The sequence below is a fragment of the Rhinoraja longicauda genome, chromosome 9 (genome assembly GCF_053455715.1).
Source record: "Rhinoraja longicauda isolate Sanriku21f chromosome 9, sRhiLon1.1, whole genome shotgun sequence".
In the NCBI taxonomy this organism is placed as follows: Eukaryota; Metazoa; Chordata; class Chondrichthyes; order Rajiformes; family Arhynchobatidae; genus Rhinoraja; species Rhinoraja longicauda.
This window is the reverse complement of record NC_135961.1, coordinates 56,673,230-56,687,921: the sequence shown is the minus strand read 5'-3', so window position 1 is coordinate 56,687,921 and position 14,692 is coordinate 56,673,230. Positions and strand designations below refer to the sequence as shown.

The following is a 14,692-nucleotide window of genomic DNA, read 5'->3' as shown; positions in this document are numbered from 1 at the left end:
AACCCCAGAACCTGAATATTGGCACATGGGTCGATCGTAGCAGGGTTAGCATTCTCAGAGTTACCTTGAGCTCATGAGTGTCAGACAGCTTTGCTCGCAGGTCCATGCTGTAGGAGTGTGCTGACTGCAGCTCCTTCTCAAGTCGTTCCACCTTTTTCTGCAGTTTCCTCACAGTAAAGTTAGCTTCATCCCTCTCCACTGCCAGTGCAGTCTGGGTCTGTTTCTCCACGTCCATCTGGGTAACTTTTTTCCTCAGCAGGTCCATGTGCAGCTCTTTGCTCTCCAACTTCTCTTTCTGTGCTTTAAGCTGGAAGAGTGAAAAGAATCGGTCTCTTCAGTTTAGTTTAATTTAGAGATACAGCGCGGAAACAGCCCCTTCGGCCCACCGAGCCCGCACCGGCCAGCGATCCCCGCACACTAACACTATCCTGCACACACCAGGGGCAATTTACAATTATATCAAGCCAATTAGCCTACCAACCTGTACATCTTTGGAGTGTGGGAGGAAACCGGAGCTCCCAGAGAAAACCCACGCGGGTCACGGGGAGAACGTACAAATTCCGTTCAGGCAGCACCCGTAGGCAGGATTGAATCTGGGTCTCTGGCGCCATAAGGCAGCAATTCTACCACTGCACCAACATTCACTTCTCACTTCTTCAGTCTTCTAGACACAAAATGCTGGAGTAACTCAGCGGGTCAGGCAGTATCTCTGGGGAAAAGGAATAGGCGATGTTTTGGGTTAGAACCCTTCTTCAGACACTTCTTCCGACTCAAAACGTCACCTATTCCTTTTCTCCAGAGATGCTGCCTGACTGACCCGCGGAGGTACTCCAGCATTTTGTGTCTATCTTCGGTGTAAACCAGTATCTGCAGTTCCTTCCTACACGTTCAGTCTTTTAGATGTCTGCCTGGCTCGGTGGTGGCACTATAGCTAGAGTCAGGTGGTTACTCAACTTTTTCAGTCAGAGAGTTGTGAATCTGTGGAATTCTCTGCCTCAGAAGGCAGAAGATCCAAGAGAAAGCTAGATAGAGCTCTTAAAGATAGCGGAGTCAGGGGGTACGGGGAGAAGGCAGGAACGGGGTACTGATTGAGAATGATCAGCCATGATCACATTGAATGGCGGTGCTGGCTCGAAGGGCTGAATGGCCTACTCCTGCACCTATTGTCTATTGTTATGGGTTCAAGCCCCACTCCAGAAGACCACAGCACTTAATCCAGGACGAGACTTTCAGTGCAGTATCGAGGGAGCACTGTGCTGTTGTTTGTAAGAGATGGCCACAACGTCTGCCGGATCTGGCAGCACAGCACCAGTGTTTGGGATCCACACGTTTTGTGTCAAAATTGCAGTGTGTTGCACATGTGCACATTCACCACAAGGGTCGCACCAACCAACGTGTTGCCGAAGATGCCAGTGCAACCTGCTTGCCGGAAGATTGCTGCACTGGCAGGTCAGTGGTCACTCAGGGGCAAGATTAAGGCGGTGCCAACTCTGCCAATTCAACAATGCAGCTAACACCACCCCGCACAGAGAATCTGACGTTTAATAGCAGAGAAGACCCACGCACCCTGCCTCTGATTAATTTCTATTGAAAGTTTAAAAAAAAAAAAATTTATTCTCCAGTACCACAAGGTTTCTTTAGACTGAGGAGGTTTTCAAATGCAGAGTGAATGGAATACCAGGGACTCAAAGCTTTTGCAACAGCTAGACAAGCCTTTGACCCGGGTGATTTATACATTCATAAGTTCCTGGAGCAGAATTAGGCCATTCGGGACATCGGGTCCACTCCACCATTCAAACGTGGCTGATCTATCTTTCCCTCTCAACCCCATTCTACTGCCTTCTCCCAATAATTCCTGACACCCTTAGTAATCAAGAATCTGTCAATCTCCACCTTAAAATTATCCATTGACTTGGCCTCCACAGCCACCAATCAGAAGGGCAATCAGAAGGGATTCCAGTCTTCTCAATGTGTAGGAAGGAACTGCAGATGCTGGTTTAAACTGAAGGTAGACACAAAAAGCTGGAGTAACTCAGCGGGACCGGCAGCATCTATGGAGAGAAGGAATGTTGACATTTTGGGTCCAGACCCTTCTTCAGTTTGAAGAACTCCAGTTTTTTGTGTCTATCTTCAGTCTTCTCAGTGTTCAATACACAGTGCACCTGACTAGTTAATGTACAGTATCCAGGCAGCAGGTATTATACATTCACTTAGCGACATTCAATTTTGCCAACAATATTGTGGTCTCCAGGACAGATTGTACATTGCAGCACCCAGGAACCAAGGGTCCTTTGGTGCCATGGAGGTCACAAAATCTGTCCTCCTGCCTGGCTCCACACATGCGGAAAAGGAGTTGCTCACCACAACGGCATGGGAAGTGTGGATTCCAGGCTCTGCCCAAAGCCCTGTGAAGGAAAATGATTGGGGAAGAGAGTCCAAGAGAGAGTTGGACTTGGGAAGGGTTGTGACCATTGAGATGATTGGCCTGCCTTTGATACGAATTGAACCACGCTCCATTTCCCATCCTTCACAGTTAATCGGAGAAGCAAAATAAGATTACATTGACAGAGCCAAGGATCACATCTCTCAGATTAATCTACCTTTCTTCTCAGGTTGTATGTAAGAGTCTTGTTTTCAACAATGGCTTCGCTCTCCATTTTCACCAGTTGATCGGCTCGGGCAAGAATCGCGTCGAGTTGCATATCAAACCCAATTTCTGACGTCACCTGATGCAACTTCATTTTCTCTGCTATTTGCTCCAGAAACTTCAGATACTTAAGAGAAAGCAGATATTATTTTAAACATTTCTTTGTACACATTATAATGTTCTTGCAAACCAATTTAACCACCCAATGTGTTAAGAAACACCATCTCTGAATTAATTCAGGGTGCACGAATCAAACAAGGACACCCAAATGGCATCACAACCATCTTTATCACAGTTTAGTTGAGTATAGTATAGAGATGCAGCACGGAAACAGGCCCTTCGGCCCACCGAGTCTGCTCTGACCAGCGATCCCCAAACACTAACACTATCCTACACACACTAGGGACAATTTTCTATTTTTACCGAATCCAATTAACCTACAAACATGTCCGTCTTTGGTGTGAGAGAGGAAACTGGAGCACCCGGAGAAAACCCACGCAGGTCACGGGGAGAATGTACAAACTCTGTACAGACATCACCCGTATTCAGGATCGAACCCGGGTCTCTGGCGCTGTAAGGCAACAACTCTACCACCTCACCACCGTGCCATCATAAGCCAAATGTTGAATCATGACTTATCCACAACACAGTCTCCTATCTAGCATCTTTTCCACTTCCATGAGTTCATAGTCCAGGTGAGAAGAGGGCTCGTTTTATTTCCGGGTCCTGGCCTCTGGTAAAGGTAGCGCCTTCTTGTTGGACACCATCCAGTAAGAAATGACTCCATTGGTCAAGCATCGAAATATACTTGAGAATACACCTGCCTGTGGCCACAGGCTAGTTTTGCTGTGAATGGAGAAACTCTCTGAGAGCAGCAGGATCAGGATAAGAGCTGTTGAACAATGGGGGAATATTTGGGCATATACTTCATGAGGTAAAGCACTGCACAAACTGTTTTGCAGTAACCAGTGGACTGGGTCTATCGCATCTTGCAAGGCACAAACTGTTGTGGGGCACTATGTATACTGCTCTAACCCACAATTAATGCTTCCCTCCATGGTAAAATAAGTGATGTACTAACATAAAGGTGGCACAGTGGCACAACTGGTAGAGCTGCTGCCCCCACACAGCTCCAGTGAACTATGTTCAAGCCTGACCTCTGGTGCTATCTGTGGGTTTTCCCATTCCCCATGTGAAACGCATGGCTTTCCTCTGGTTTCATGGAGACATGGAGACGCGTAGAACAGAACATACCATGGCACCCGCCACGTGCCACCAGCCCATCAACCACCCATTTACACTAATCTTACATCAACCCAATGTATTAGCTTCTCCCCACTTTCTCATCAACTCTCCCCCAGATTCTGCCGCTCCCTGCACACTAGGGCCAATTTCCAGTTGGCCAACTTGCATGCCTTTGGGATGTGGGAGAAAAATGGAAAACACCAAGAGGAAAGGGAGAACATGCAAACTCCACACAGGCAGCATCAGAATTCAGGATTGAACCAGATCTGTGTCACGGCTCCACGAGCTATGAATTCTAGTCTACTTTAGTTTATCATTGTCAGATGTCCCGAGGTAAAGTGAAAAGCTTTTGTTTGCGTGATATCCAGTCAAAGAAAAGACGAGACATGAATACAATCAAGCCCTTCGCAGTGCACAGACCAAGTATAAATGTTACAATATTCAGTGCAAGATCTAACGAAGTCCTATTAAAGATAGGTCAAAGGTCTCCAGAGGTAGATGGGAGGTCAGCTGATGAAAAGACCGTTCAGTTAGCTGATAACAGCTGGGAAGAAACTGTCGCTGAATCTGGAAGTGTGCGTTTTCACACTTCACACTTCTGTACCTCCTGCCTGATGGGAGAAGGGAGAAGAGGGAGTGGTTGAGACAGGTCCTTGATCTTGCTGGTGGCCTTGCGGAGGCAGCGTGAAGTATATATAGGTGGAGTCAGTGGCGAGCAGGTTGGTGGGTTAGTTGGCCGTGGTGAACTGCCCCGTATATGTGTAGAGGTGAGAGACAGAATCCGCGGGAGTCGATGAGAATGGAGGGAGAATAGGTCACGAGGGAAACTAACGGGAGAGTGAGACTGACTGAGCCAGCATTTACCTAACTTCAGTGGCCTCCTTCAATGGAGGAAGAAGGAAATATGGGAACAGATAGGTTTTAACCCAATTAACCCACCAACCTGCTCGCCACCGACTCCACCTATACTTCACGCTGCCTCCGCAAGGCCACCAGCAAGATCAAGGACCTGTCTCAACCACTCCCTCTTAAGAAGTAAAATAGTTTGATTTGTTTGTTCACATCAAACAGGAGAAGATGTAAACCTTATCATTTAACGTTATTATGCCAGACGTTTAGAGGCTGAACCACTGCAGTAAATAACATTGATCTGAGTGCACTCCATACTTTCCGTTTGTCCTGGCTCAGAGCATCATGAAACACATCCCCATCCAGCAGGCATCCATCCAGGTACTGCACTCGCTCCTGCAGCTCGGACAGCCTTTGCTCGGCCTTGGCGGAGCGCTGCACTGCAGCTTGGTGCAAGTCCACCTGCTTCTCCAGCTGCGCCGTCAGCTTGCTCCCATTGTCTTCCAGCTGCGACACGGCCTGGCAAGGACAATAGGAGCACACCGTTAAAACCAAAGATACTAGAGGAGCAAGATAGACCACTCCACCCCAAAAAAACGCAGTACGTCACGGCGCCATTTTAGTCGGCAGAAACTTGCAGAAACATTTAAAAAGAAAAATAACAAACATCTGCGAATTGACAGATGAGATTACATTCTGCATTTTTATGGCATCATCACACATACTGTTCCCCCAAAACACTGATTACACTGCGAGAGGCATAGCGAACGGCGGGTTTGGCCTACTAAAATGGCGGACGTTCTGCTCCTTTGCCTAATACACTTCGGTATATGCGATTTCAATGGAGTGGTCCATCTTGTTCCTCTAGTATATTTGATTAAAAACCCCTGTCACGCATCCACGCTGGTGGGACCTCATGTGACAAGAGAGCTCACCAACACAACCTTTCTCGAACAAAACCTGAAAGCAAACAGTAGGAGGTGAGGAAAGATGGCATCCCACTCCAGGGAGGGAGACAGAATTGTGTGGGAAGGAACTGCAGATGCTGGTTTACATAGAAACATAGAAAAATAGGTGCAGGACTAGGCCATTCGGCCCTTTGAGCCAGCACCGCCATTCAATATGATCATGGCTGATCATCTAAAACCAGTACCCCGTTCCTACTTTTTCCCCATATCCCTTGATTCCTTTAGCCCCAAGAGCTAAATCTAACTCTCTCTTGAAAGATAAATACAGAATGCTGGAGTAACTCAGACAGCATCTCTGGACAGAAGGAATGGGTGATGTTGCAATGGTTGTAAGCTGCTTACAACCCAGTGGTATGAATATCGACTTCTCCAACTTCAAGTAATGCTTGCTTTCCCGCTCTCTCTATCCCTCCCCCATCCTAGTTCTCCGACCAGTCTAACTGTCTTCCTGGTTAAATTTTATCATTGTATGCTTCGTTGTCACCATCCCCTAGCTAACAATTTCCTTCTCTTTGTCCCCTTTGATGTCTCGTTTTCACACCTTACCCTTCCATAACCCTGTGTCTCCCTCTCCCCTGACGTTCAGCCTGAAGAAGGGTCTCGACCCAAAACATCATCCATTCTTTCTATCCAGAGATGCTCCGGCATTTACTCCAGCATTTTGCGTCTAACTTCAAGGAGACAGAAATGTTGAGCTGGAGTTTCAGCCAGATCTGCCCTGGTCTTACTAAATGGTGGAGCAGGCTCAAGAGACCGAGTGGCTGATCCCTGCTCTAAATTTGCATTGAAATCAACTTAGGGAACGATGGAGATGCTCAGTTATTCAATAGTGAGATATAATAAAACAAAATAATTATTGTCAGGCTTCCCACGTCAGGTATAGAATTTAGATACTATGAACTGCAGATGCGGGTTTACGCAAAATATCACAAAGTGCTGGAGTAATTCGGCGGGTCAGGCAACGTCTCTGGAGAACATGGATAGGTGACGTTTCGGGTTGGGACCCTTCTTCATACCGAAGGAAGGTCCCAACTAAAGAAAGTTACCTATCCATGTTCTCCAGAGATTCTGCCTGATAGCAACTCACTATCAAAAATTCTGGGACATGTAATAACAAATTCACTCTTTATGAAATTTATGTGGGTTAAAAGAAAAATAAAGATTTTTTTCTACAACGCTGGCGATGCGGCTTCACATTGTAAAAAATGAGGATACAGATCGACTCCTTGAAACGTGACCCCTTTCCGTGACACAGGGGTCACCTGTAGTCATGTCTGTGTCTGGTATCCAGGATCATCTCCCATATCAACCTCTTTCTAATCCATAACAAATGGAGACGTGGAGCGTAAGATCATCAGGCACAGGAGTCCCTTGGCTCTCCATTCAGTTGGATCATGGACTAGAATTTACTTCTCACATTTACCGCGCACATACGTATAGCCTTTCCCCCTGACTGGGTAGCATGCACCAAAAAGCTTTTCACTGCACCTCGGTACACGTGATAATAAACAACACTAAACTAAAACTAAAAAGCTACAATTGCTGTCAGAGCAGTCCCAACGATCACATTCTCCACACTCATTGCCCTGCAACCTACTATCTCTTAGCTGCTTGTCACTTCCCCCTCCTGCCACCCAATCCTCCTGCCATTCACCATGTAAGGGTGGGACTAGTGTAGCTGGGACATGTTGGCAAGTCGGGCCGAAGGGCCTGTTTCCACACTGTCTCACTCTATGACTCTCTATGACAATAAACTTGATTTGACTTGACAGCATTGTAACATGTAAAATTCATCTGCATTTCAATCTCTTTAGTTAGGAATAGGGGTCAAGGAAAGAGCGTTCATGTCGCGGCCCTGTTTCCGCCAATCTTTCCACCACTACACACAAGAAGCGCAAGACGCCATTGTTTGCAGAAACATAGAAACATAGAAACATAGAAAATAGGTGCAGGAGTAGGCCATTCGGCCCTTTTGAGCCTGCACCGCCATTCAATATGATCATGGCTGATCATCCAACTCAGTACCCCGTACCTGCCTTCTCTCCATACCCCCTGATCCCTTTAGCCACAAGGGCCACATCTAACTCCCTCTTAAATATAGCCAATGAACTGGCCTCAACTACCTTCTGTGGCAGAGAATTCCACAGATTCACCCCTCTCTGTGTGAAAAAAACGTTCTCATCTCGGTCCTAAAAGACTTCCCCCTTATCCTTAAACTGTGACCCCTTGTTCTGGACTTCCCCAACATCGGGAACAATCTTCCTGCATCTAGCCTGTCCAACCCCTTAAGAATTTTGTTAGTTTCTATAAGATCTCCCCTCAATCTTCTAAATTCCAGCGAGTACAAACCGAGTCTATCCAGTCTTTCTTCATATGAAAGTCCTGCCATCCCAGGAATCAATCTGGTGAACCTTCTCTGTACTCCCTCTATGGCAAGAATGTCTTTCCTCAGGTTAGGAGACCAAAACTGTACGCAATACTCCAGGCGTGGTCTCACCAATGCCCTGTATAACTGCAGCAGAACCTCCCTGCTCCTATACTCAAATCCCCTCGCTATGAATGCCAACATACCATTCGCTTTCTTCACTGCCTGCTGCACCTGCATGCCTACTTTCAATGACTGGTGTACCACGACACCCAGGTCTCGTTGGTCACCCAGATGACCGAGAAGTCACCGAGACGTGTGTTCAGCTCTGGCTGAACCATTTCTAATCTTGTGACGTGGACCCGATGAGAAGTTAGGAATACAATGGTTCGTCATTTACTCACAAAACCACTGGGCTTCACTAACTTTACTTTCCGTGAATCCATGCTTTTGAAAGTCCCAACAATCAAACTGCATCCTTTGACTTTACTAATATTTCAGTCCCATATTCTCAAATACAACATCTTGCTTGCAGCTGCACCGTCACAGGCACTTCGACTCAGACAACACACTATTGTACTGTTGACATTATTTGATTACTTTGTCCTTGTTGGGCAAGGTCGTGATTAGTCTTAAACTACCTAATAAATCTTTGTGACCACAGCCCTTATGGGGCAGCTTTATATGGACTGAAGATCAGTTCAGGACTGTTGCTGGTTATCTCAGTCTTGTAGATTACTGCTCAATGCTACAATGCAAAGTCGCACCCAGATTCCATACTGGAAATGGAGACATCATCTACTTTTCCTTCAGCCCGTGGGTGCACGTAAAGCAAGGCCGGGCATCCATCTACATCTCCCAAAGTGCAGGTAATCATAGACTCCACTCAAGACCTTACAGAGACCTTTCTGGCAACTTATTGCCAGGAGCATCAGACAATAGACAATAGACAATAGGTGCAGGAGGAGGCCATTCGGTCCTTCTGGCTCTGACCGTGGAAGACCTTGGTGGACCCTGTACAATATGGAGTCTGCCTCTTGCATGCGCTGTTCTTCATTGGCCATCTCAACTAATCACCCCTCTCACGAGGTTACATCCTGCACTCTGGTATTTTTTTTGCTCTTTACTCTATCAGTTGCACTTGAGTATGTCTCGATTGCATTTGTGTTTTGTATTATGACAATAGACAATAGACCATAGGTGCAGGAGGAGGCCATTTGGCCCTTCGAGCCATCACCACCATTCACTGTGATCATGGCTGATCATCCACAATCAGTACCCCATTCCTGCCTTCTCCCCATATCCCTTGACTCCGCAATCTTTAAGAGCTCTGTCTACTCTCTTGGAAGCATCCAGAGAATCGGCCTCCACTGCCTTCTGAGGCAGAGAATTCCACAGATTCACAACTCTCTGGGTGAATAAGTTTTTCCTCATCGCCGTTCCAAATGGCCTACCCCTTATTCTTAAACTGTGGCCCCTGGTTCTGCACTCCCCCAACATCGGGAACATGTTTCCTGCCTCTAGCGTGTCCAATCCCTTAATAATCTTATATGTTTCAAAACGATCCCCTCTCATCCTTCTAAATTCCAGTGTATACTTGGAGACCAAAACTGCTCACTGTACTCCAGGTGCAGTCTCACTAGGGCCCTGCACAACTGCAGAAGGACATCGTTGCTCCTATACTCAACTCCTCGTGTTATGAAGGCCAACATGCCATTAGCTTTCTTCACTGCCTGCTGTACCTGCATGCTTAGTTTGAATTATCTGAATTAATTGGCTCGCACGCAAACAAAGACTTTTCACTGCATCTCAGTATGCGTGACAATAATAAACCAATAACAGGAGGGGCTCGGCCCCGAAAGGTCACCTATCCCTTTTCTCCAGAAATGCTACCTGACCCGCTGAGTTGCTCCAGCTTTTTGTGTCTAACTTCGGTTTAAACCATCAGCATCTGCAGCTCCTTCCCACACCAATACATCAGTGCCTGAGTACCTCTGGAGCGGGAACACAATGCGTCCACTGTTATGCTTCAAGCCTCTGCAAATCAAGGGCACAACAGGGGCCGGCCGGTCTGCTTTGCTGACACACGAGGACAAGATTTTTATTTAACTTTTGGTTTTCCCCCGTTAATTTTGATAATGCTATTTTTGAATCAATAACACTTAAAAGGGGTCTTGGCTTTAAAGACCAAAATAAATTACAGAAGATAAAAAGGCAGTGAAATGGATTAGATAAAACCAGGAATACAAGCCAAATGTACGCAGCCTTATTTTACCCTTTAAGCCCAGTATTATTGGTGTGAATCTGTACTGCACCCTGCTACGGCCGATACATCCCTCCACTAAGGCGAGCTGTAGTCTGCTGGAGTCATGGAGCATCAGTAAAAAGAAAAGGCAGGTTAATAGTTCAGGTGTGTGCTCGCCATTAGACCGAAAGCTGCTAGTGCACCACTATTTCAGAAATAAAGAACAAAATTGAAGACTCGTAATCCACCGACTCCCTCTCATTGATGGGTCTGCGGATTCTCTCCTCACCTGCCTGGCATTGTTTAATTTAGTTTAGTGTAGAGATACAGCATGGAAACAGGCCTTTCGGCCCATGAGTCCATACTGGCCACTGATCACATTATAGGTTTATAAGACAAAGGCGCAGAATTAGGCCATTCGGCCCATCGTGTCTACTCCGCCATTCAATCGTGGCTGATCCAATTTTCTCTCTGTACCCCATTCTCTTACCTTCTCCCCATGTCCTTTAACACCCTTACGAATCAAGAACCTATCAATCTCCACTTTAAAAATAAGTTCTACATTCAAGTGAAGAAACGTCACCCATTCCTTCTCTCCAGAGATGCTGCCTGTCCTGCTGAGTTACCCCAGCATTTTGCGTCTACCTTTAATTTCTACATTATCCCACTTTCTCATTGACTCCATACACACTAGGGGCAATTTTGCAGTGGCCAATTAACCTACAAAACCACACAATATTGGCTGTGGAGGCCAAATCATTGGGTGTGTTTAAAGCGGAGATTGATAGATTCTTGATTAGTACGGGTGTCAGGGGTTATGGGGAGAAGGCAGTAGAATGGGGCTGAGAGGGAGAGATAGATCAGCCATGATTGAATGGCGAAGCAGACTCGATGGGCCGAATGGCTTAATTCTGCTCCTGAATCTTATGATCTTGTGAAACTGGAGCACGTGGGGGAAACTCACACAGTCACGTGGAGAACGTGCAAACTCCACACAGACAGCACCTGAGGTGCTTTCTCCATTTCATCAGCAACAGTGCTTATGCAACTTTCAGCCTTGAGTTCTGACCAAGAATACACATCCAAATATTTAGCCTGTTTGCTTAACCACGCAATGTGTATTTTCAACATTTCAACTTTAATTTAAGGTTTGTATTACAGTTCGTTTTTTCCTCTTTTTGAGAACTTTGCTGAGGAATGTTTTAATAGATTTTATGAGCACTTAAGCACTGTCTGCCTAAACTGGGGGCCTGACCAGATAACAACCAACATCTGGGGCACTCCCACATGCAAAGTACTGAATAAACAATTTCAGCCCTCTCCAAACATTGCATCATTGTCACAAAATAATGTGGTTTATTTTCCTTGCAGTGAACCCCTCAAGGCTGACGATACCAGACAAGCCGTAAAGATTTTAAAAAATGATGATCTGAGAATAACATCCAGCACAAGCGGTCGAGTTCCAGCGATAGAGTTGCTGCCGTACAGCGCTTGCAGCGTCAGAGACCTGGGTTCGATCCCAACTGTGGGAGTTTGTACGTTCTCCCCGTCAGTTTTCATAAGGTCATAAGGAATAGGAGTAGGATTAGGCCATTCGGCCCATCAAGTCTACTCCGCCATTCAAACATGGCTGATCTATCTCTCCCTCCTAACCTCATTCTCCTGCCTTCTCCCCATAACCTCTGACACCCATACTAATCAAGAATCTACCTATCTCTGCCTTCAAAATATCCCCTGACTTGGCCTCCACAGTCTTCTGTGGTAAAGAATTCCACAGATTCGCCACCCTCTGACTAAATACATTTCTCCTCACCTACTTCCGAAAAGAACGTCCTTTAATTCTGACCTGTTTTATTTTCTCTAGGATATTCGGTCTCCTCCCACACTCCAAAGACATACAGGTTTGTAGGTTGTGTGCAGGAAAGAACTGCGGATGCTGGTTTAAATCGAAGATAGACACAAAATGCTGGAGTAACTCAGTGGGTCAGGCAGCATCTCTGGAGAGAAGGAATGCCCATCTTCTCCGCCATTCAATCGTGGCTGATCTTTCTTTCGCTCAACCTCATTCTCCTGCCTTCTCCCCATGACACTAATCAAGAATCTATCAATCGCCACCTTAAAAATGTCCATTGACTTGGCCTCCACAGCTGTCTGTGGGAATGAATTCCACAGATTCACCACCCTCTGACTAAAGAAATTCCTCCTCACATCCTTTCTAAAGGTACGTCCTTATATTCTGAGGTTATGGCCTCTGGTCCTAGACTCTCCCACTAGTGGAAGCATCCTCTTCACATCCACTCTATCCGGGCCCATCAGATCCCTTCACAGGGATTATACATGTGGACACCCATTGTACCCACTGTTAATCAATAGACAATAGACAAAAGACAATAGGTGCAGGAGGAGGCCATTCGGCCCTTCGAGCCAGCACCGCCATTCAATGTGATCATGGCTGATCATCTAAAACCAGTACCCCGTTCCTACTTTTTCCCCATATCCCTTGATTCCTTTAGCCCCAAGAGCTAAATCTAACTCTCTCTTGAAAGATAAATACAGAATGCTGGAGTAACTCAGACAGCATCTCTGGACAGAAGGAACCAGTACCCCGTTCCTGCCTTCTCCCCATACCCCCTGACCCTGCCTTCTCCCCATACCCCCTGACCCTGCCTTCTCCCCATACCCCCTGACCCTGCCTTCTCCCCATACCCCCTGACCAACCAATGGTAGACTCTTGCGCTCAATGGGTTAAGTCACTGGTGCCCGAGACTAGCAATCAACACCTGCCCTGGACAAAATAAAACACGATGGTTTCTATCAGGAGCTAGCGACAGATTGCTGAATCTTGTGCAATCTGATGAGCTCAGTCCATTTACGAGCTCCCTGCTTCACATGTATCTGATGATAATAATTCACTTAAAGGAATGTTGTGGATAGGGGAGGGTGAGAGCGCACATGTAACATATTAGAAGAGTACACTGTCTACATGATTTGCAGCAGAAGGGATAGAGTCATTTAAGGTGAGCAGCCACATAGACTGTCTGTTCAAAAGGATGGAGGTCGATATGGGAGGTGATGAAAGCAAGTTGAGTGGTCAGGATAATCAGGCGCACAGCAGGGAGCGAGGCAGGACTTTTTTTTTTTACAGATACAGCGCGGAAACAGGCCCTTCGGCCCAACGAGTCCACGCCGCCCAGCGATCCCCGCACACTAACACTATCCTACACACACTAGGGACAATTTTTACATTTACCCAGTCAATTAACCTACATACCTGTACGTCTTTGGAGTGTGGGAGGAAACCGAAGATCTCGGAGAAAACCCACGCAGGTTCACGGGGAGAACGTACAAACTCCGTACAGACGGCGCCCGTAGTCAGGATCGAACCTGAGTCTCCGGCGCTGCATTCCCTGTAAGGCAGCAACTCTACCGCTGCGCCACCGTGCCGCCTGTTGGATTGGGTCGCAGTTATTTCAGTGCGAGAGGACTGGCACGTAAGGGACATGCCTTAACCAACAGCGACCTCGTGGTTAGCTGCAGGAGGCACCCTCCCGGGACAGATGCGGTAGTCGGCTCGGAGAGGGACCTCAGGTCGGGCTTACCTAGACTCACCTGGATTCAGGAGCGCTTAAGGAGTTCCAACACCTGGACTGGTCTTTGCACTTTGAACTGTTTGTGTTTTCTGGGTTTACTTTTAATGGCACCCAAATTGTGGCAGCTGTGTATTTGTGGTTGTGCAAAAGAATGTCACTGTGCTGTGCGTACATGCCAATAAAGGACCATTGAACCTTTGCACAGTGGATTAACTCAGAGCGTGGATAGGCATGTGCGACTGGGACATTTTAGCTGTTACCAAAACCTGGCTAAGGGAGGGACAGGACTGGCAACCATGTTCCAGATTAGAGGTGATGCAGACAAGACAGAGGTGGGAGTAAAAGAGGATGGGTTGTTGCTTCGTGTAGGAAGGAACTGCAGATGCCGGTTTAAACCAAAGATAGACACAAAATGCTGGAGTAGCTCAACGGGACAGGCAGCATCTCTGGAGAGAAGCAATGGGTGACGTTTCGGGTCGAGACCCTTCTTGTCTGATTATTGCTTCACTGATTAAAGAGAACATCACGTCAGTTTGTTGTTAACTAAGCAATTAATCAGGGTATCCTGGTGTGAGTTACCAAGGAAGGTGATGGGGAGAAGATCAATGATTCGCAGGAAGAGAGAGAGAGAGAGAGGGGGAGAAGATCAAAGAGAGAGAGAGAGAGAGAGAGAGAGAGAGAGAGAGAGAGAGAGAGAGAGAGAGAGAGAGAGAGAGAGAGAGAGAGAGAGAGAGAGAGAGAGAGAGAGAGAGAGAGAGAGAGAGAGAGAGAGAGAGAGAGAGA

At 46.7% G+C, this 14,692-nt stretch overlaps 1 protein-coding gene across 1 annotated transcript in view; it reads right to left on the bottom strand.

The window, feature by feature from the left end:
• Positions 1–14,692, bottom strand: part of ccdc170 (coiled-coil domain containing 170) — an 82,386-nt gene that overhangs the window by 15,614 nt on the left and 52,080 nt on the right. The window contains exons 9-11 of the mRNA XM_078405919.1: positions 5,060–5,260; positions 2,601–2,774; positions 65–307 (exon numbers count right to left, since the gene is read on the bottom strand). Of these exons, the coding sequence (XP_078262045.1) occupies positions 65–307; positions 2,601–2,774; positions 5,060–5,260 (618 nt within the window). The remainder of the gene's footprint in view (positions 1–64; positions 308–2,600; positions 2,775–5,059; positions 5,261–14,692) is intronic.